The following is a 24256-nucleotide window of genomic DNA, read 5'->3' on the forward strand; positions in this document are numbered from 1 at the left end:
ATGTTCAGTGCCCCGCTGACATGGTTGGCCTCCAGGGACAGTAGATGTTGCTCTGCCCACACCAGGAGGAGTGAGGCCTCGCGCATCAGAACCTGTGATTTTGACCCGCCCTGCCTGTTGACATGGGCCTTGCCCGTGGCATTGTCCGTGCGCACCAAGACATGTCGACCTTGAATCGCTGGTAGAAAATCCATGAGAGAAAGGCGAATTGCCCGCAGCTCCAGCCAATTGATGGAATTGGTGCGCTCGGTACTGGACCAAATGCCTTGAGCTACCTGCTGCTGGCAGTGACCTCCCCAGCCCAGGAGGCTGGCATCCATCGTTACCTGGATGCGCTCCACGGGAAGGAACCTGACCCCCTTCATTGTGGCCAGTGACACCCACCAGTGCAAGGACTTGACTACTCGAGGTGGCAGGCTGACCAGCATTCTGGACCTGCCTATCACCTGGTCCTGATACTTTAAGAGAAGCCGCTGGAGTGGGCGGGAGTGAAACCGACTCCAAGGCACTATGCCCAAGGTGGACACCATGCACCCCTGCAATTGGGACAGGGACAGGACATTGGACCTGGGGCGAGAAATCAGGGCACAACAGGAAGACACCAGAGATTTCCTACGTTCCGCAGATAGACAGACTGTCCCCTGAACAGTATTGATTACCGCACCTAGGTGGAGAACCCTGGTTTGAGGAAGGAGTGAAATCTTGGGGCCGTTTACTATGAACCCATGCGCTTCCAGAACGGCCAGGGTCAACTGAACATCCCGTTGGCCTCTGGACAGGGAGGACCACCTGATGAAAAGGTTAAGGGTAAAGTAAAGGGTAAAGTTAAGGGTAAAGATGGACGCCCTTGGTCCTCAAATGCGCCACAAGTGCCACCATGAGTTTGGTAAACACCCAGGGCGCAGTCGAGAGACCGAAGGGGAGCGCCCGGTATTGGAAATGGAAGGACCGATAAGCAAATCTCAGAAAACGTCTGTCCTGCTCGTGAATGGGCACATGAAGGTAGGCATCCTTCAAGTCCACCGAAGCTAGGAAGTCCCCTTGCTGGAGGGCCATCAAAATGGAGCGAAGAGTTTCCATGCGAAACCGCTTTTTTCCGGAGGATCCTATTCACAAACTTGAGGTCTAGGATAGCCCTCCACTCCTTGTTCTTTTTGGGGACTAGGAAGAGTATGGAATAGACACCTTTTCCTTGTTCCCCTAGGGGCACAGGCTCTATCGCCCGAATGGCCTGGAGGTGAAGAATAGCCTCCATCATTAAGCAGTGCTTGGAATCCTTGCGAGACCTTGGTGATGGGAGGAACCGATCTGGAGGTTGCACGTCCGAGCCCAGACCTGCGCAAACTCCCCCAGTCTGCCCCCCACCGGAGGGAGTGCTCGGGCATGAAGAAGGGTAACCTGAGGACAGTAATTGAGCCTGATTGCGTTTGAAACCTGGCTTAGAAGGCTGGTTGGACTGCTGGGACTTACGAAAGGAAGTGTCCCGAAAGGGGGCCTGGTGCTTAGGCCAGCTTGGCCTATCAGCTCTGTTCTGCCGGGAGCGAAAGGAAGGCCTGTACCCTTTAAAACCAGATGTGGCTGGTGAGAATCTGCGTTGGTCCTGGCGCTGGGATGCGGCAGCCGAGGGCACTGCCTTCTTGTTTTCCTTAGTCTGGATCAGAACAGGCTCCAGCACTTCACCAAAAAGCTTTCCTCCCTTAAACGCGGAATTGGCGAGGTTAGACCGGGATTTCTGGTCAACTTTCCAAATTTTTAACCACAAATGACGCCTTACAGTAACATCAGATACCAGGGCCCTGGCAGACAGCTGGGCGGCATCCAAAGAAGACTCCGCCATGAACTTGACCGCCTTTCCTAATTTGTTAAGGCCCTGCCGAAGGTTGGTAAGCTCAGGGGAACCATGGGAGTGAGCTCTTTTACCCACAAAACTGCCGCCCTTGCAAAGATGGAGTTGGCTGCTGAAGCTCTAATGGAGAGAGCAGTCGCCTCATGAGACCTGCGCAGGGCAGCGTCACATTTTTTATCTTCCACATTTTTCAAGGAATCCTCCCCCTCCTTAGGCAGTACCGTCCCTGTGACCAGGGTGGCCACCTCCACATCGACAAGTGGCACCTTACGTTTGCTCATGAGAACGCTGCTAGAATTGTACATATGTCTCACCACTGGAGGAGGCCCTTTTCCCTCCGTGGGTTTGTCCCACTCAGTCTGGAAAACGTCCAAACACAGGTGGGGGCAGGGAACATTAACCTCCTGTGACTTTGAGGGAAGCACCGATGGTTCCCCTTCCGTACCCTCGGGGACAGGTGGAACCACCCCCTCCAAGCGGAGAGTTTTCTTGACTTTGTGCAGGAGAACCAGGTAATCTGCCTGCTGGAAGAGGCGATAGTTTGTCTGGTGTGAGGAGCTAGGGTCCTCCTCGTCCCCAGACAGCTCCCCCTCCTCCCTGTCCGACTCGGGGAACTCTTGGCGGGGGCAGCAAAGGGACCGCGGCAGGCAAGGAGGCGACTGGTCAACAAGGAGACAGGACAGGAGGCTCTCTTGTCTGAAATAGCCACCGCCAGGCTGGAATGATGTGCAGCATGGGGTGCGACTTGGACCGCAGCCAAAACGGCCGCCGCTGGGGTTTGGGCGGGAGATTGCAGAGCAGGAACCAGGGCGCGATCGGCTGAGGGAGCGGAGTAGCAATGGACACAGGAGGCCAGAGCAGCTTGCTAAATTCCTCGGCCACCATGCACCTTAGTAAAGCCGCGAAACGTGGAGGAATGTCCTCCTCGGGCACTTCGCGCACGGCAGCAGCTGCGCCGGCAGCTGCAACAGCAGCGCGAGGGCGCTTGGAGGATAGAGCAGCGTGAGGTATCCCCCAAAACCGACACCCTCCAAAGCCCCTATCGGCTCACCTTCCAAGTCCCCCATGGCCTCTGTTTCATGCTGCAAAGTAGGAGCAGCGGCATCTGAAAGCAAATCACCCCTGCCTCCTTGGCAATGGACGCCTATGGAGGGTGACTGGAGCACAGCCTGGCCGCCCGTCGAACTTGCCTTGATCGAGCCTTTTGCGTGCTTCTTCGCTTTCTTGGGAGGCTTTGGAGGATTTGAGGGACTGAGATCCGGGTGCGGGAGTACAAGCCGCGACCCACTCAGCCTGGCAGACGGAATGCACCACAGAATCCTCTGAGAGGGAGGGAGACACCTCCCTCTCGCCGTGCTGAGACTCCATTGCCAATATAAGGGCACACTAGGAGCTGCAGCAGAGGAGCCACCACTTCCTTCTTCCTCCCTGCCAATCCCTTTGCTATTGCCGAGGCAGAAAGGAGAAGCACAGGGAGCGAGAATGCAGACAAAAAACACAAAGAAGCAATCAGAAAACAGCCCTGCTGGAGCGAGAAAGGGCAACTGGAGACTCAGGGGATTGCCCCTCCCTCCTGCTGCGAGCCAAAGCTCTTGATTGGCCCTGTCTAGGAGCAGGAGGTCGAGACAACCCAGCATCCTTTGCGGATACAACCCTCCTCTGAGGGAAAATTAGAAGTTACACACAGCTCAGTTTTGGCTCCTCAACTGTCAAGGATATACTCATGCCAAGAGTAAAATAATCATAGAATTTTTTTTTCAACTGGTGTCAATCCAGGGTGTTATCAGGATGCCAGTGATACCCTAATTTATTTTTCCACGACATCATCAAGGAATGGCATAGTTTCCCTAAAGGTCTACCTGAAGGTGGTAATGGGCTGGCTGAGGGAGAACAAACTGAGGCTGAATCCAGGTAAGAACCATGTACTCATTGTGTGAGGTCCTAACTCAAGAGACAGGTTAGAGCTCTCTGTTCTGGAAGGGGTTACACTCCCCCATAAGAAACAACTACATAGTCTGGGAGTATCTGACTGAAGCCTCTCTTTGGCCTCTCAGGTTGAGGCAGTGGACAGAGGTGCTTTTTGTCAGCTCTGGCTGATACGCCAGCTATAGCAATTTCTGGAGTAGAACGGCTTAAAAATAGTGATACATTTTATGGCAACCTCCAGACTTAAATATTGCAATGTGCTCCATGTGGAGCTGCCTTTATATGTAGTCTGGAAACTTCAACTGGTATTAAGATGTGGCAGCCAGGTTGGTCTGTGACTACTATAAGATACATTATTACCTCTATTTAAAAAGAATTGCACTGGCTGCTGATGTGTTTCCAGGCAAAATATAAAGAGCTGGTAATTACCTATAAAGCCGTAAGCAGCTTGGACAGAGGTTATCTACGTGAGTGCCTTCTGCTTCAGGAGCCCCACCACTTATTAGAATCTTATGGAGGTCCACCTGTGGTTACCACTAGCTCACCTGGTAGCAACTCAAGTTTGGGCCTTTTCTATAGCCAGCAGCCCCCACCCCACCCCGAGGCTTTGGAACAAACCTTGTGGTACTGAGAGAGCTTCAGCGTCTCTAACAGCCATTAGAAGAGCTCTCAAGATGCATGATTTAATCAAGCCTTTGGCTAGCTCTAAGTGGACTTACTGATCTTTTAAAATTTTAACTGTTTTAACTGTTCATTTTTTAATTGTAGTTTTGTTGTCTTTACTTTGTGCAAACTGTCATGAGACACAAGCTTTTGGTTAGATTAAAATGTGTTAAATAGATCTGCCTGTTCTGGATGGGGTTACACTCCCCCTGAAAGATCAGGTATGTGGCTTGGAAGTGCTCCTGGACCCAAAGCTCTCCCTGGTTTCTCAGGTTGAGGCAGTGGCCAGGAGCGCTTTTTATCAACTTCGGCTGATACATCAGCTACGTCAATTTCTAGAGGCGAATGACCTTAAAACAGTGGTACATATGCTGGTAACCTCCAGACTTGACTATTGTAATGCACTTGACATGGGGCTGCCATTGTATGTAATCCAGAAACGACAACTAGTACAGAATGTGGCGACCAGATTGGTCTCTGGGACAATATAAAGGGACCACATAACACCAGTTGTGAAAGAACTGCACTGGCTGCCGATATGTTTCTGGGTTAAATACAAAGTGCAGGTTCTTACCTATAAAGCCCTTAATGGCTCAGGTCCAGGCTATTTAAGAAAGCACCTCCTTTGTCATAAACCATGTTATGATCCTCTGGAGAGGTCCGGTTATGGTTGTCACCCACTCATTTGGTGGCGACTCAGAACCGGGCTTTCTCTGTGGCTGCTCCAGGCCTCTGGAATATGCTCCCTACTGAAATAAAGAGCATCTCCTTCTCTGTTTGTGTTCAGGAAGAACTTCAAGACTCTCCTGTTCTCGCAGGCTTTTAATTAGAATTACTTTAAATAATTTTAAAATATATTTTAATATCTATTTTATTCTATTGCCTTTTTATGTATTTCAACTTGTAACCTTTAATTTTTTAAAAATTTTGTACACTGCCTAGAGATGTACATATCAGGTGGTACAGAAATATGACTAATAAATAAACTTGAAGAAACAGCTTATAAAGTAAATCTACATAAAGACATTCATACCTTAATTTCACTGATTTCCCGTATCCATTCTTTTACTAGATTATTCAATTTCCCCAAAATTAGAATTCTGTTGATGAAACAAATTACAAACACAATTAGTCAGTCAGTCAAGAAATACACCAAGGCACTTTTACACAAAAATATGTTAAAGAATTTAACAGAGGAACTTGGAAATGTTTCAATTAATTTGTAGAAGAAACCTAAATTTGTAGCCCACCTACACCTTCCTCCAAGAAGTCACCATTTCGAAGTTGACATTCATAGAGATTATCCCATTTCATCCTCAGAACAGCTCTGCAAGTAGGTGGTCAATTGACAAGAAAAAATGGTTTGGCTGCTCCTGGGTCATTAGTAGCAGCCAGATCCACAGAAATCAGCAAATGAAGCTTCTCGCAGTATGCAAACACCATTGTTTAACTGCTACAAACCAAACAGTATTTAAAAAGCACACTACAGCTACCTGTAGGAAGCTCAGCTAGTGAGCTCCATGGTTGAGCTGATATTAAAACTCCCATATGCCCGGACAAATTCCAAACCCAATCTACCAAACCACTGATTCTCAAGTTACAACATAATACAGGGGTTCTTTACTTTTTTGGCCCAGAGAACCCTCTGCCCGAGATCCTCATGTATTATCCATGGACCTCCACAGTACTTGAGATAGTTATTTTCAAGAACTATTCTGGACAATCATGAAGCAAATTACATTCAGTGCAAGTATTTTCCATGGATGGCAGGCTAAGAACCCCTAATGTAAAAGTATCAGGAGATTCTAGCTCTTGGAATACTTGATACTCAGCGTGGTGTAGTGCCAGCGTGGTGTAGTGGTTAGAGTGCTGGACTAGGACCGGGGAGACCCGAGATCAAATCCCCATTCAGCCATGAGACTTGCTGGGTGACTCTTGCCCAGTCACTTCTCTCTCAGCCTAACCTACTTCACAGGGTTGTTGTGAGGAAAAATTTAATTATGTAGTACACCGCTCTGGGCTCCTTGGAGGAAGAGCAGGATATAAATTGTAATAAATAAATAAATAAATATTTTTACAATCAGGAGGATTCTAAACTTGATGTGCACAAGCCTTAGGCACACAATGGTTATTTATGGGTATAAACTTCATGGGCACAGCAGCAGCACAGGCCAAATACAAACTAAGGAAGGCCTCCCCCAGTGTTCCTTCTAAATGAGTTTTATTCTAGGTATCAAGGAAGTGTGTGCGCTCCTGCATTCAGAGTGGAGACTTCCTGATTCAACCTAAGCAGGATCTAAAATTAACTGAGCAGACATCAAAATACTTGTGAGCATACACACAATTTAGAGGCAACAATTCTCCCCATCTAAAGCTCCCAATTACCAAGATTTCCTTTGTTCTCACCCTCTAAAGTAGTGGCTGGTTACAGTCTATTAACAAAAGTGATTTAGTTTGGAATAACACCTTTCCCAAAAACCAAATTAAATTGGTAATATACCTTTTGCGACATCCATCCCAAAGTTATTTCTTTACACTATAACACATCTGGCATTGCAGTAAATGCCCAGCATTCCCTAATTCTATAGTGGTTTCAGAAAGCAGAAGCATGCAAGAACCCCCAATCCAAAATTATTTGTGTACAATGGGCACAGTGAGAAGATTCTTACTGATTAATTTTACTAAATTTCATGTATCTCTGGCTAGGTCACATTCCTAAGCCAACAGCTACTTGTCATTTGACTCCTGCATAACTTAAAATAGATTCTTATCTGATCAAGTGGCAGATAAATATGAGAACCAACAAAATTCACTAGTCCCATCTGGTTCCTGGATGTTGATGTTACCAGTGTGATTTTGTTTCTGACCATGCAACAGTGACTCCTATGCAACAATAACACAAGACTCAAACGGGAAACCGTAGAAACTACAAAAAAGTTTACATTCATATGCAAGTTAGATATGCCTTAAAGTACCGAGATATGCATGATCAGAAGTGCCTTCCGTTTGTGGAAGATATACTGTACTTAAGACCCAATCCACTGTTATGAAATTCTAGAAGCGCTCTCTCTCTCTCTCTCTCCTAAATAAGTGTACCCGTTGCGAATCCCATGTGTGGCAGCTCTCGCGAGAGTTCGTGACTGAGCTGCCAATTAGCAACAGGGACAGACAGAAAGATACTGCTGGCCAGGAGGACAGCCAAGCAGGCAGGCAGGAGAAGTGGCCAGCCGGCCGGCCACCAATAAAGCACGAACTGGGGCTGAAGGGGTGGGGGGCACGAAATGAAGATGGGGGAAGATCGGGAGAACTATGGGTGCAGATCCTCTGTGCCAGTTCAGCTAGTTCCAATTATTACAACTTGAAATAACGTGACAATCTCTTCAATGATTTTACTTCTTTATACAACCCCAGTATGGATTCTCATCTTTACACAAAAAAACCCCCAATAAATAGAAAATGTCAGGCTCACCTGCGTTGCAGTTCCTCCTCCTCTTCAAAGACACCAAAAGGTTTTAGGGTTTCAATTAATTTCTGAGTAAGTACACAGTCACTCTCCTTGGGTGAAGCTAAACTGATAGGTGAGGTAATGCCATAATGCTTCTGCGGTTGCTGCGTTTGTTGTGATCCCTGGGTTGTAACTGGACTAATAAAGACAAGTGAAAAAGAATTAAGAAAAATACTACATTAAACAAAATCCACTCATTATAGTCTAAGAAAAAGACATATTGAAAAGGAAGTTTGAGATCAAACAAGAAGAGATAAAGCAATATTTATTTAGTAAACCTAAAATCACACATTAAAACTACTTCTACCTTTGGGCATAAATAGTTCAATGATCCCCTTTTTGATATTTTACAACTCTGATTACAACCCAGCACAAAAGTGCAATCCTGGATATGCTTAAGAAGAAGTTACTCTTAACTTTGAGCTCTATCAATACTACATAGAATTAAGTAGACTGACAACCAAATACCAAGCACGTTTACTCGGAAGCAAGGCCAATTGTGTTCAACTGGCTTCCTTCCAAAAAGTGTACATGAGACTGCCGTCTGTATCATACAAGCATTAAGTGATTGCCTATTGTTTATGGACATACGCCCACACAGCTTTGACTGAAAGAAAATTAGCCTTCTAACAAAGAGCAAGTCAATATATGGACACTTGTAGTAGAGCATAAGCAGCTCCAGGACACACAAAAGCTATGCTTCTCCATAATTTTGAACGAAATGGCCCTAGTTTCTTAGAGACTTTTTAGAATTACATAGGGTCTTGTGGTAGCAAACATGACTTGTCCCCTTAGCTAAGCAGGGTCTGTCCTGGTTGCATATGAATGGGAGACTAGAAGTGTGAGCACTGCAATATATTCTCCTCAGGGGATGGAACTGCTCTGGGAAGAGCAGAAAGTTTCACATTCCCTCCCTGGATTCTCCAAGATAGGACAAGATTTTTTTAAAAAAAATATGACAAGATTTTTTTAATTGAACCAACAAACTACTAAAGCATACAATACGTTGCCAAAGCACAATTATATACAAAGGGTTGTTTGTACATCATATATCTACAAAGATTTACACACAAGGATTTGGAAACCAACAGGGTTATAAAGTACTAGGCATTTAGCCAGTTAAATTAACGGGTGCTAGGAGGGGGCGGGGGAAGCGGGGGGGGGGCTCCGCGGGGGTCCCTGGAGGTCGGCCCGGCCCAGTCCCTGCCCGGCGGTGCCCCCGCCTCTCCCCGCCGGCCCGGCGCACTCACAACTCACTGAATCCGTTGCTCCCCCGGAGCCCCCCCGACTGGGGCTGGGACAGAGGCGGCGGCGGCTGCTGCTGCTGCTGAGACAACGCTGGCTACTGTTGGAGCGCAGCAGCGCCCGGCTCTCCAACGCGGCCCACCTGCTGGCCCATCCCCGCTCTCCTCCCGTCCCGGGCCCCCGCCAGCGCCCCCGGCCACCGCCTCCTCCTCCGCTTCTCCCTCTCATGCCGCCTGCGCTGCGCCGCGCCCTGCTAAACCCGGCTCCCCTGCCTCCTTCGCTGCCGTGCTCCAGCCAGGCCCTCACGGATTCGTTCCCTCAGTCTCCGCTGCCGCCATCTTAACCACAGAGCTCAGGGGCTCTGTTGTGGCATACGCGCGTGCCACACATGCGCAGAACACCCGGCCTCTAGAGACACGGATGCAGATACCCAGACACGGACGCAGGTACCCTAGCCTTTTATTATATAGGATATGCAGGCAGTATTGTAACTCGGGGATGGGGGATTACAAGGCACATCAGGTAATTGGGGGGGTGGGGGGTTAACGTCCAACGTCCATTTCCACAATTTGTCCCATTGCTGTTTAGAAGATGCACATAACCATACAAACTTTTCCAGAAGAGATTTACTGTCTCGAACACGTGAACCTCTTGGTCACGTCTTCCCTCCCTATTCCTATGTAGGAGCATTGCATAAATGACATACAGGTTTACTAACCTGATTATGAGAAGGGGAACGTTCCAATTCCCTAGTATGAGGGCACCTGTTCCATCCCGTTTCCTTGAAGGTTTCTTTCTGGGACCTCGAAAAGAGGTTCTATCACTCAAACCCGAGGTTAGATCTTCCCAAGTCTGTTTTTCCAAATCAGGCCACTCTAACAACTTGCTTACTCCCTGCCACACTCCTATCTTCTCCAAGACAGGGCTGAGAGAAATTCCTGCCTGCAACCTTGGAGAAGCCGCTGCCAGTCTGTGAAGACAATACTGAGCAAGATAGACCAATGGTCTGACTCACTATATGGCAGTTTCCTATGTCCTGTATAAAACATAACTAAGAGGTAAAGTGTGCCATCGAGTCGGTGTCGACACCTGGTGACCACAGAGCCCTGTGGTTTTTCTTTAGTAGAATACAGGAGGGGTTTACCATTGCCTCCTATATACCAGTGGGGATTCAAAGAGGCATACCAGTGGGGATTCAAAGAGGCAACCTCTGGCTTGCTAGTCAAGTCATTTCCCCAATGCACCATTAGGTGGCTACCAATCTCCAAAACCACTTTCAAAAGAGTAGTATGAAAAAATGTAATCTATGGCCATATACAAACGTACTCAACACATACAATACACAAAAGTTATCAACTTTAGAAAAGTCTTTATGGCACCAGGTTTTTATTTCTTATGTGGGAAAAATCCTGAAGATTTTGGACATTCTATTCAAAACACACCCACACTCTCTCTCACACTCACACCCACACCCTCTCTCTCTCTCACACACACACACACTCACACCCCCCCCACACACTCTCTCACACTCACCCCCCCCACACTCTCTCTCACACACACACACACACACTCTCTCTCTCTCTCACACACACACACACACACTCTCTCTCTCACACACTCTCACACACTCGAATCCAGGCCAAGCCAATATCTCTGCAACCTAGCAAGGTGTAGTACCATAAATCCAAAAATTTGTGCTGCCACATTCTAGTCTTCCTAATGCCCTGGGTGCCAGGTTGCTATGATGCCTAGAAATTTAACATGGTTTTTATAGAAAACTGGCTCAATCAGAGCTTGATAAACGTGGGTGCAAGCTTGCTATGACACCTAGAAATTTAACCACGGCACCTAGAGAAAGCCAGTTCAGTTATAACTTCACAGCAATTCTGTTCCCTGGGCCAGAGATCACTGCCACCCCCCTTCTACCTCTGTTGCACTGCCCTTCCTGCCTCCTCTTCTCCCTCTGAGCCGTTCTGGACATGCCCTCTTACTGTTTCAACCAGGGTGGATACGATTTAAATCAAACTGATTTAAATCACTAGCAGGGTGGATAAAAATAAAAAAAAATCCGATTTAAATAAAAAAAATCCGATTTTTTTGATTTAAATCCGATTTTTTTTATTTAAATCAGATTTATTTTTATCCACCCTGCTAGTGATTTAAATCGTGATTTAAATCAGTTTCATTTAAATCAAATCCACCCTGGTTTCAACTTGTAGTTAAATGGCCCCCTCCCCTTTTTGTATGGAGCGGTATTGCAAGTAGCCAGACTGCGAGTAGCCAGACTGCTGCTCAACTGGGGATGGGGTGGGGGCTGTGTGAATGAGAGGCCAGCAGGGAGAAGATGTTGATTGCCCCAGATTTGTAGTGGGAGAGAGCATGCGCTTGCTGACTGAGAGGGAACAGAGAGGTCATGTGAACAGCCAGGTTTGCTGCTTCTGCATTGGGAGAAGTAAGTTTGAAGTTGCACATTCCTTCCCCCTGCCCTAAGAAATGGCCACTGCCCTTTTTTCTTCACGCCTCCAACTCGCGGGGTAAACTCTGCCACTGCTGCTGTTCCAGTTTTGTGCACTTTGTGCTCCTCTTTAAACAATAATTCTTTTGTTGACACTGAGATGTGTACACTTTTCCCATTTTTTGTTTACCTTTTCTGAAGGGGGCACACTTAAGTAATGCACCCTGGAAAAAATATTTTTACAACTTAAGCTGTTAAAAAGAAATGAAGAGATCTGCTCCCACTGCCCCTTTCTTTATACAAGTGTGTCAGCACTAGTTCTTCCGACTACAGTATTCAGAGATAGGCCTGTTTAATATTTATTTGTCACAGGCTGCCCTGTTTCTGTTCTAAGTACTGTATGTTACTTGTAAAAGGAATATAGAGAAGCACATTCACCTTCTCCATACCACAATGTCACCAAGTCTGGTAATTTTGTGAAGTCTTCATTGTCTGGCTCCTACATTTTGGGGCCAGTTTCTAGATACAAAGAAAATCTGTGAAGGCCTGCCCTGCATCATCAGTGTAACAAGTTGGCACAAGTAAAACATCACTCAGCATACAATTTTCTATGTGACTTTTGATGGCCCAATATAGGTACCAGCGGGGATTTGAACCAGCAACCTCTGGCTTGCTAGCCAGTCATTTCCTGCTGCATCATTAAGTGGCTATTACCATCATAAGCTCATTATTTTAGATGTCAAGAAGTTTTAGATTTTGGGGTGACCAGTTTCTCTTTAAGGACACAACATACCTTTTCACCCACCATGCTCTTCTCTCTACAGCAGGCCTGCACAACATAAGGCCCGGGGGCCAGATCTGGCCCACAAGGACTTCTGCATTGGCCTACAAGAAGGAATGTTTTGCATTGACAGCAAGAACCATTAAGAGCTCTTGGCCTGTCTCACTGGCAAGCAGCAGTGGCTCACCACAATTGGCTTCTTGAGACTAGGTACCCCCCACCTGCCTTGCTGGTCCCACACCTACTGACACCACCCTTCATCCCTCTTTCACCTCACCTTCCTGCCTGACTCCAACCCTCTGCTCCTTGCTTTAATATTCTTAATAATTAATTTTAATCCAATAATTAATGTGCTTAAAATTGACCTCAGCCCCCACACACCAAGTCGTGGTTCATTCCAGCCCACTACGGCATTTGAGTTGTTCAGCCCTGCTCTACAGTCTCTACCACAAATTTATACAAGGTACCAGAAGGCAAAACAGCTACTAAGTGGCTTACATATATTAAAAACATCAAGTTACAAGCAGTGTTCTCTCTATTTTTCTCATCTGTGTGCGGAATGAGTTTTGTTCTGGGCAGCAGTATCAAGGCAGTGGGCATGCACATGCATTCAGAGTGGGGTCTTCCTGATTCAATCTGAGCGAAATCTAAAATTAACTCAGCAGACGAAAAAACAACACGACGTGAGTGTGCACACACACCTTAGCGGGAACACTGATTACAAGTACACACAACCTATTCCTCACAAATTCAGCAACAAAATGTGCGATAGGTCTTTGACTCAGGTCTGCAATTTTGAGAGGGCTAATCTAGGAGTAAAGGTAAAGTGTGCCGTCAAGTCAATTTCAACTCCTGGCACCCCCAGAGACCTGTGGTTCTCTTTTGGTAGAATACAGGAGGAATTTACGATTGCCTCCTCCCGCGCAGTGTTGGATGATGCCTTTCAGCATCTTCCTATATTGCTGCTGCCCGATATAAATGTTTCCCATAGTCTGGAAAACATACCAGCAGCGATTCAAACCGGCAACCTTCTGCTTGTTAGTCAAGCATTTCCCCGCTGTGCCAGGTCCTCACATGTCTTATACTTCTTACACCAGGGTTTATAACCAGCACTGGCAGGCAGCCATTTATCACTGTGACTACTCCATCACCAATCCTGCAGCATATAGAGGACTCATAGAGTCTCTCTATCCCACCTGAAACAAAGCAATAATGCCCCATGCCCTTCAAGTGGTAAACAACAATCTACACCCTTCAAGCTGTATTCAACATCCAGATAACTTTTGGATAGAGGAGGGGGTGTATTTCATTTTATACTCATCTACAAATACAACCACCAGGAAAAAATTCCTGATTGCCAACAGTAACCTGTGTCTGCATTTTTGGAACCCTGTTCCTACCGTCTGAATAACAGGGACTTTTAAGATGGGAGGAGACACACTACTGAATGATGGGATAGCCTATACTTCAGCGGACAGAGAGGAAAAGCAATCCCCTAAGATGTGCTGGGCCCAGGCTAAGGCTACTCTGCAATGCCTAGATTTTATACAGTCATCCCTCACCAACCACGAGGGTTCCATTCCGGGGAAACCTCGTGGTTAGTGAACCATTGAAATCAATGCCAGTCAGGGGTTAGGGGAATCACGGTTGCCAAAGCACTGCAAAATACAGTAAAAAATGGGGGGGGGATCACCAGGAGTCAGTAAGAGAAGTGAAGGGGATCCCCCAAAATGACCCCCTGATGCTCAGAAATGACCCCAACCCCCCAAAAGTTACAACCCCCCAAATTTAAAAAAAATCACCAAAACATAGATACTCAGGTTGTGGTTGGCGAGACCTCCACAATTTCCCAGTTGTGGATACTCAAACCGCAATTGGGAAACCCATGGTTGGTGAGGAGGGATGATTGTATTCCAAAAATCACAACACACATTTGGATCAGAAATCTGAGCATCAAGTAGGAGGGCATTGTTGCCCTTGGTTATTTTTGGAATCTTAGCAATGCCCATATTGCTATCGATCGTTTATTGAACAGTTGCTAAGCTCGATAAATGATCGATTGCAATATGGACATTGTTAAGATTGCAAAAATAACCAAGGGCAACAGTGTATCTTCCAAGAGAGTCTTCCGAAAGATTCAAAGAGTTAGTAGTACAGTACTTCCCAACACAATTCTACAAGAGTTAGAACCTTACATGAGGAAACAATCTTAATATTGGATTTTATAACTCAAGTCTTACCTGGTCTTGTTTTAATACATGTTAAAGGAGAATAGAGATGCACCAACATTGTATTTACATTTTCTAATCCTTATGCCTTCATAAGCTTTGGGCACAAATCCACACTGTCTTAGAAAGAGCTTGGATACAGACATATCACTAGAGACATAGGAAGCTTCCCTATACAGAATCAGACCATTGGTCCATCTAGTTCAGTATTGTCTACATAGACTGGCAGCAGCATCTCCAAGGTTATAGGCAGGAATCTCTCTCAGCCCTGTCTGGCAAGCACATTGATACTTTTCCCAGAGCGGCCTCATTGCCTAAGGGAAATATCTTACAGTGCTCACATGCAGTCTCCCATTCAAATGCAAACCAGGGCAGACTCTGCTTAGCAAAGGTGACAATTCATGCCAGCTACAAGATCAGCTCTCCTCCCATATGTTAACTGTTCATTCTAACTCCCTTTATGTCATCTTTGACATAAGAGAGCCAGCATAGTATAGTGGTTAGAGTGCTGGACTAGGACTGGGGAGACCTGAGTTCAAATCCCCATTCAGCCATGAAACTAGCTGGGTGACTCTGGGCCAGTCACTTCTCTCTCAGCCTAACCTACTTCACAGGGATGTTGTGAAAAAGAAACCCAAGTATGTAGTTCACTGCTCTGGGCTCCTTGGAAGAAGAGCGAAATATAAAAAGTAAAAAATTTTATTTTTTAAATTTTATTTTTTTTAAATCTTTGACTGCTGGAGTAAGGAACATGGTGATGAAGCTGGCAGGGATGAATCAGGGAGAGTCAGCAAAGCATAATATGTGCCAACCCCCCCCCTCAATATATCTGCACTGCCTCTCCCTCGCACACCGCCTTTAAAAAAAAAAAGCTTCTTTATCCAGGGACTCCAGCATACAAGATAGCATTCAAAGATTTTATCAAAGAGCATCCTTGCTCTTTGTCCCAAAGCACCAACCTAGCTTTCACAGATAAACATTCATTGCTTTGGGGACAACACCTTCAACAAGCTCACAACACCAAGAACAAAATGGCACCAGCAAACTCTCTTCTCCTCATATAAAAACATGTATGATGCACAATACCCCCCTTTAAATCAATGTATTACAAGGGTTGTACAAGCACATCCTCAAGCACTACATTTTCGTTATCCATGTTTTGTTTATTTCCTTTTTTGTTTTATACCACCTTGAACTTGCTAGCTGTCTTGTATTCACAAAGTGAAGACGTCTGCTATGTACTAGCAAATCCATCCCAGCAAATGGATTTTGAAGCCTCCAAATGTCAATAGCAGTTTGCAAAGTGTTATGGGAATACTATGCAGAAAAAGGAAAACCATACTTTGCCCATATAGTGGGCTTTACTGGACCACAGCCCAACATTACTGTTAGACTAGGTTTCTCCACAAATCAGACATTCTACTTCTTTCTAATATTCATGCATTCAATTTATATACTGCCCTTCCTAAAGTGGCTCAGGGCTGTTTACATTAAAATCAAACACATACAACAAATTAAAAGAGACATTAGTTCTTACCTGTGAAGGGTCCTTTTCCCTCATAGCTGGAACTCATCAGTATGGGATGATCTACTGAGCATGCTCAAGACAGGCCGGAAATCCATTAACTGTACTTCCACTCACCTGAGAGTACCACCCCAAGTTCTGGGACTGACGTGAAAGGGGAAGTCACCACAAGAAAAGCTCTGCTGCAAGAATGACAATTTGTAGAAAAAAGGAAACATTAGGACTGGAAAGAAGAGGAAATGGTCAGGAACAAAGGAGCGAAAGCAACTAAAAAACCTTGGAATCTGGCTCCGCCCAAAAAACAACCCGTCCCTCAAACTATATACACACTGTACAGCGGTATCAGGAGAAAAGACATCCAGGGAGGACCTGATGAGCTCCAGCTACAGGGAAAAAAGACTCTTCACAGGTAAGAACCAATGTCCCTTTCCCCACTGGCTGGAGCTCATCAGTATGGGACATGCCCAAGCAGTAACCCTCAATCACCGGGGGGGGGGAGTCACACTACCTGCTGCAGTACTCTGTGACCAAAATTCGCCTGCTCCACAGAAAAAGAGGGAACTCTATAATGATGAATGAAGGGAGTAGCTGAACTCCAAGTGGCTGCTCTACATATCCGCCAAAGGAATCTGTGTAGCGAAAGAGGCAGATGTAGCCGCGCTACATGTAAAATGGACCAATATGCTCGCAGGTGGGCCGAGATCCTCACAGGCCATACGAATACAGGCCCTAATCCAGGCCGCCAAGGAAGACTTAGATGCCTTCTGACTGAGATTATAAGAAGAGAAAGAGACGAAAAGGGCATCTGACAGCTGACTGTCCTTGATGTGGCGGACATAGAAGCGCAAAGCGCCAGACATCCAACTTATGCCTGAGGTGCTCTCGCAGATGGCTGAGGTTTTGACAGAAGGTGGGCAATACGAGGTCCTGGGAGTGCTGAATCATTGTATCGACTTTAAGTAAAAAAAGTAGGGTCCAAGCAGAGAATCACCTCCTCGGGTTGAAAGATGCAGAAATCCCTGTGGGCCGACAAGGCCCCAATTCTGATACCCTCTGTGCTGATGTGATGGCTGCTAAATATAGAGTCTTGTAAGACAAGATCTTTAGAGGGATCGAGTGTAGTCATTTGAAAGGTGGCCCTGTGAGTGCGTTCAATACCCAATTGACATTCCATGTTGGAAAATGAGGCACTAAAGGGGGAGCCAGGTTAGCTGCACCTCTTAAGAAGTGAGAGATATGAGGGTGAAGGGATTGGGTGCTTGGATCCGAGATGTGCAGCACCGAGGCTAGAGCAGAGACCTGCCTCCTCAAAGTTGCTGGTTTCAGGTGGAGGTCCTGACTGGCTTGCAGGAATTTAAGAACTTCTGGTACCCCTGCCATCAGGGGCACGACGCCCTTCCTACGGGCCCCATTGGGAAAATGCTGCCCAAGGAGCCTGATAGATCCTTTGTGTAGGTGAGCAATGGGAAGCTAAGATGTTCTCGAGAACCTGTGGAGAGTAGCCCTTAATGCTCAACTTGCTGAGCAAAACCTCCACGTGCAAAGTTGGAGGCAGGCTGGGTCTGGATGGGATATGGGTCGCTGGACGGAGAGGGAGACACCACAGGGACAAGACAGGCAGGTTGACCAGATCGGCAAACCATGCCCTCCAAGGCCAATGTGAGGCGATGAAGATGGCTTCCGCTCACTCCAGACGCAGCTTCCGGATGACCCTGGGAATGATCAGAATTGGAGGGAAAGCGTACAGCAATCCCCTCAGAGGACCGAGAGGGCGTCTGTGGCCTCTGCCTGGGGCGACTGGAACCTCGATATGAATCTCAGGACTTGAGTGTTGCTCTGAGTTGCGAACAAGTCTGTGGGTGCAGCCTCCATTCGGAAGGGTCGACAGCTCAGCCAATCTGCTTGCATGTTGTCCTCTCTGCTGAGATGTTTCGTGGTGGCGGAAAGAATGTGTAGTTTGGCCCAGGTAAACAGGAGGTCAGATTCCTTCATCAGCCCCCTGGTACGGATGCCCCCTTGGCGGTAGATATGAGCTTTGGAAGAGGTGTTGTCTGTCCGAATTACGACATGCCTGCCCCTAATCAGCTCCTGGAAATTAAGGAGACAGAGCTAGATTGCCCAGAGTTCTAGGCGGCTGATGCTCCACTTTCTCTCTGAGAGGTTCCACACCCCTTATGCCGGGCTATTCTCGCAAACAGTCCCCCAACCTGATAGGCTGGAGTCTGTCGTAATGAGCACATGCTGGGGCTCCATGAAGGACAAGCCCGCGTCCAGGGCAGGAGAGAGCCACTAGAGGAAGGCTCAATTGACCTGGAGTGAGAGAGGGACCAGCCCGTGTGCTAGTGCCATGATGTTATCCTGGAAGGGGCGAAGGAGCCATTGCTGGGGCTGAGAATACCACCTTGTCCAGAGAACGCAGTCCATGGCAGCCACCATCAATCCCAGCACTTGGGCCAACAACATTAGGTCTGCAGAGTCCACCTGGAGCAGAGGAGAAATTGTATCTGCAATCTTTGCTTTCCTCTCCAGGGGAAGGGTCACCCAGGCAGGAACAGTATGGAAGAGCACCCCCAGATGCTGTAAGGGCTGCGAGGGGGAAATATGGCTCTTGTCCTGATTCACGACAAAACCGTGGTCATTCAGGCATTGAAGCATGCGGCAGACGTGTCTCTGGGCAACTTGGAAAGATGAGGCCCTGATCAGGAGGTCTAATTATGAAGGGATACAGACCCCCTGCAGGCGGAGATGGGCCGTGAGTGCCACCATGATCTTTGTGAAAACCCATGGCACAGAGGCTGGGCTGAACGGGAGGGCCCTGTATTGAAAAAGTTGCTTGTGGTAACAGAAGCGGAGGAACCTTCTGTGCCCCAGGTGTATGGGTACAATGAGGTACGCTTCGGAAAGATCCACTGAGGTCAAGAAATCGTTGGGCAACACTACCTGCTTGATGGACCGGAGAGACTCCATCCGGAACTTTTGTTTCTTGACGAAGCGGTTGAGGCATCTGAGATTCAGGACCGCCCTCCAAGACCCATACTTCTTGGGAATGAGGAACAGCAGCGAGTAAACACCTGAACATCTTGAGGTCCAAAGCACAGGTTTGATTGCCTGAATCTGCAGAAGATGTAGAATCGCTTCTGTCATGAACAGATGTTTCTCAGACCTTTGGGAACGCGGGGTAACAAAATAGGAATTCGTGTTGCCCAACAGGGGGAACCGTTAGATCCAAAGAATAACCCCTGGTTAATGTGACCAGCACCCATCGATCCTGGGCGGTTGACGGTCAAGTGAGGGCAAACTGTTGAAGTCTGCCCCTATAAGCAGGCAGTCATTGCCTCTTGTTGAACTGAGGGGCTGAGCCAGATGCTCAGTTCCCCTGAGACCTGAAGGAGCCCTTGCCGTGTGCTCTCCACTGGTATCGACCTGTGCCTCTGAAGGAGGTCTGTCTGAAGTCCCCATAACGAAAGGATGGCTGAAGTTGATACTCCCTCTGGCCACGAAAGGAGCCCAATGTATTGCGGAAACCCCTCCGATACTCCCTTCTGGTGGAAGGCACTGCCTTCTTTTTAACCTTGGTCTCAACCAAAACCGGATTTAGCGAAGGACCAGAGACTAGCACCAGAGTAAGGAGAAGCCATGAACATGATTTTTGATTTTGAATCCACTTGCCACCCCTTAAGCCACAGGGATCTACGCAGGACCACCCCTGAGGCCAGAGCCCTTGAAGCCTGCTGTACACAATCTAAACTCAAATCCGCCATGAAGGGAGCCGCATTGGCCATCTTGTTGATGCTGTCTCAGTTTTGAGTTACCCGGGGAGACCAGAGGAGCCAATTGTTTGCCCACATAACATAGGAAGCTGCCATATATTGAGTCAGACCATAGGTCCATCTCGTTCAGTATTGTCTGACTGGCAGCGGCTTCTCCAAGGTTGCAGGCAGGAATCTCTCTCAACCCTATCTTGGAGATGCCAGGGAAGGAACTTGGAGCCTAGATGCTCTTCCCAGAGCGGCTCCATCCCCTAAGGGGAATATCTTACAGTGCTCACAGTTCTAGTCTCCCTTTCATATGCAACCAGGGTGGATCCTGCTTAGCTTAAAGGGATAAGTCATGCTTGCTACCACAAGACCAGCTCTCTTCCCCTAACAGAAGCTCTCGGGAATATAGAGTTAGCCGTAGCAGCTCTAATCACCGTGGCTGAAACCTCATGCACCTTTAAAAAAAGAGTATCAACTTTTTGTCCTCTGTGGAACGGAGTTGCTCCCAACTTTCAATATTCAGCAGGGTACCCGAGACCATTTGGACCGGGGGGGGGGGTCCACTCTAAGAGTGGCCAACAAAGCTGTGACTTCAGGGGTGAGAGTGTAGTGTTTCTTGGGGTAGGACCCCATAGTTCTAGATGAATCTGGACTCTGCCATTCAGCTAGCATAACCTGTTTAAACAGAGCAGAGAAAGGCACAGCAGTGGAGCAGCCTGCAGAAAAAGGAAAGACCTCCTGGTCCAACTCAGATGGGGGGGCCACATCTGAAGGCGCTATGTCCTTGATAGCTCTCTTAGCCTTGGACGACAACACATCAAATTCAGAGGAATTGAACAAAAATGCAGAAATAGGTGCCACTGGAGTAGTTTCCTCCTCAGAAAGCTCACCCTCCTCTTTATCTGAGTCATTATGCAATGGAATATGAGACTCATGTTCAGATCCCAATGAGGGTAGAACCAATGTGGCTGGGTTAGGACACATTGGGTGAGAAAGGGACAGGGGAGGGCAAGTGGGAGCAGGAACTGGGCCGGCAGGGAGGTCATTGCGTGGCTGTAGAACCTTGGCTGGTATATCGCCCACATCAGAGTCCAAAGATGGGGACCTGGGCAGGCGCTGTTTGCATCTTAAATCTGGAAGGCTTAGGTATAAATCGCCCCATTAATGGGATAGCTTCAATTCCAGGGCTAGAAGCCGGGGAGGACGAGGAGGGAGGCCTATGGGGCCTGAGAGCACACAATGGAGCCGCTGGGGGAGGAGGGGAGGGCTGCAGCGGAACTGCCACAGGCTGTGCCGGAGGCTGGGTAAGCAGGGGCAAGCACTCGCTAGTGAACAAGTCTTTCAGCCATGAGGTTACATCGGGCAGCAAAAGCAGCAGAGCAGGTCCCATCGAGGGAGGAGGCGGATCACTTGAGAGCTTCGCGGCCCCTGAAGGAAGAGCAGAAGGTGTAGCGCCCTCCAAGACGGTGTCTCTCCAATTCCCCGAGTTGTTGGACTCTCTGCTGTCGGCTGGCCGTTCGGGCCGAGGTTGTGGGGGGGGGGGAGTGGACGAGCTGGTTGCCCCAGAGCCGCTACCACCAGGGAAGTGATAACTGATGCTTGATCATCCTTCCACTTCTTAGATTTGTTGGCGTAGCCCTTCGAGCGCTTGCACACTGCTTGAATAAGCAGGCGCTCACTTAGCCGTACCAACTCAGAGAGCCGTTTAGCTTTCTTTGATTTGCCACCATTGCCGTCAGCAGAAAACAACAAAAGCTAAGGCAGAAACCTTCCTGCCCTTGCACAAGGAGGTGGTAGGGAGCAGAGAAAGAGAAATCTCATTCAATAAGCAAAATTCCAGCACAGCGAAACACAAGCATGCAAGCCTTAAGCAGACAGGAACTGGGAGTGGCGCCCTCGGGTGAGGGGGAAGTACAGTTAATTGATTTCCGGCCTGTCTTGAGCATGCTCAGTGGATCATCCCATACTGATGAGCTCCAGCCCGGGGGGGGGGGGGGGTGAGAGTTAAACCAGATTCAAATTCAAATGAGATATCATTAAAAGCCAGGCTAAAAATATGGGTCTTGAAAGCTTCCAAAGAAAATAATCCTCTTATATCCATGTGGAGCGCATTCCACAACCTGGGGTGACAACCAAGAAGGTCTGATCCCTGGTCACCATCAGATGAACTGGAGGCACCTGAAGATGAACTGATCCTAATGATCTTAGTGAGCAGTGGGGGATCTTGTAGGAAAAGGTGCTTTCAGGAAACCCAGACCTAAGCTATTCAAGGCTTTAAAAATGTAATGACCAATACTTTGTCTGGAAACATTAGCAGACAGTGCAACTGTTTAAGAACAGGCATAATGTGGTCTCTCCGGGATACCCCAGAGACTAATCTGGCAGCAGCATTTTGAACTAACTGAAGTTTCCAAACTATACAAATGCAGCCCTACATAGAGCACATTGCAGCAGTCCAACCTGGAGATTACAGCTGGTGTATCATTATTTTCAGGTCATTCTCCTCAAGGATCAAGCAGAGTTGTTGAATAAACCGCAACTGGTAAAAAGCACAACCTGAGGCATCAGGGTAAGACCCAGGACCAAGAACACTCCCAAGCAATGAACCTATTCTCTCTGGAGTAGCGTAACCTCATCCAGAACAGGACTTTCTGTCCAGTCTTGCAGATTACAACCCCGAACAATGAGCACCTCTGTCTTGCTTGGATTCAGCTTCAGTTTATTATCCCTCAGCCAGCCCATTACTGCCTGTAGGCAGGCATTTAAGTGGCTAATGCTATTTCCTGATATTGATGACAAGGAGAAATAGATTTAGATGTCATCAGCATATTGGTAACACCCAGCACCAAATCCTCTGATGACCAGTGTTATCTAATTTTTTCCACTGTGTGTGGAATGGTTTAGTTCTGGACAGCAGTCTCAAGGCAGTGTGTGCCCACATGAATTTAGAGTGGGGCCTTCCTGATTCAACCTGAGCGGGATCTAAAATTAACTGAGCAGACACATGTGAGTGCATGCATGCATGCATGCACACTATAGAGGGAATACTGATTACCTCACCCAGTGGTTTCATGTAGATGTTAAAGAGCATTTGTAACAGAATGGAGCCCTGAGGGATTCCATTTAGTAGCTTTCATTTTGAGGAGAAACTGTCACCAATTGCCACCATCTGAAATCTACCTGAGACATAGAAGCAGAACCACTGTAAAACAGTGCCTCCTATCTCCAAATCCCTCAGGTGATCCAGAAGAATACTATGATTGATAGTATGGAAAGCCACTGAGACCCAAAAGAATCAGCTGAGTCACACTCCCTCTGTCATTTCCCTGGCGAAGGTCATGTATCAAGCCAACCAAGGCTGTCTCAACACCATAGCCTAATATCTACTAAGCACAACAGAACTAGACTCCAGGCAGCAGCCATGGACAACATTCTCCTGTGTTCCACTGATAACTCCTCCAAATTCACTTCCACATGAAAGCGTTACAAATGTAGCTGTCATCTCAGGATAGCAAGCAGATGGTGCGGTTTTATTGCTGAGACTCTCCAAAATCAGCATTTGCCAGCAACAGTGCCTTGGGAGTACCTGTTTAGTTGGTACTGATTGCCATGTTGGTCTCAAAGAACAAAAATTAAGAGTCCGTAGACTGATCTCTTAACAGACTAATTTAGATTGGTATAGTTTTGGCATGTCTAGCATGCAAGAATTCAGAGTACCTGTATACAAGTAAACCCAGGTAACTCTGCTACAACAATGGATAATGAGTCATTGAGTCAACAGGACTCCGGAGGGGGGGAGGTTCCTGAAAAGAGGGGGAGGCAACAAAGGACCCTGAAAACTGTAAAAAAAAAAGTGGGGGGGGGGGAGAACACCCTACCGTGCTGCACGGGTTTCCAGGTGTCCATCAATGACCCCTACCCCCAGATTTGGCGTTTTTGCATGAAAAATCAGGGCTGTTGGGGTGCTGTTTTTTAAACCAAGCCACAAAATGGCTCCTCCCCTTAAAATGGCAGGCAGAAATTACCTCAGGTAATTTCCGGCCACCCCGAGCACACAGAAACATGAAATTAACGCTTTGCCAAAAAAAGTCTATGTATGCGGAGGTCGGGTGTCAATTACCCAGCCAAGGATATGTGAAACAGCGGGTGTTGGATCCACAAATGGCGAGGTTCGCCTGAATTGTAAAGCATGAAGGGATAACCTATGGGAGTAAGACTGATAAGCAACACAAGATGCTACTTTACATCCATGTACAGATGTACATTTACAACGGGTGTAAATGTACATCCCTTCAAGACAGGGAGCTGACAACAAAGAGCTGCC

The 24256-nt window shown here is 47.4% G+C and overlaps 1 protein-coding gene across 2 annotated transcripts in view; it reads right to left on the reverse strand.

The window, feature by feature from the left end:
* PAPOLA (poly(A) polymerase alpha) overlaps positions 1-24256 on the reverse strand; it is an 89668-nt gene that overhangs the window by 55808 nt on the left and 9604 nt on the right. For both annotated transcript variants that reach the window (XM_053257142.1, XM_053257139.1), the window contains exons 2-3: positions 7905-8078; positions 5469-5535 (exon numbers count right to left, since the gene is read on the reverse strand). In XM_053257142.1, coding sequence (XP_053113117.1) covers positions 5469-5535; positions 7905-8078 — 241 coding nt within the window. The remainder of the gene's footprint in view (positions 1-5468; positions 5536-7904; positions 8079-24256) is intronic.

Source organism: Hemicordylus capensis, chromosome 1, assembly GCF_027244095.1.
Source record: "Hemicordylus capensis ecotype Gifberg chromosome 1, rHemCap1.1.pri, whole genome shotgun sequence".
NCBI classification, from domain to species: domain Eukaryota; kingdom Metazoa; phylum Chordata; class Lepidosauria; order Squamata; family Cordylidae; genus Hemicordylus; species Hemicordylus capensis.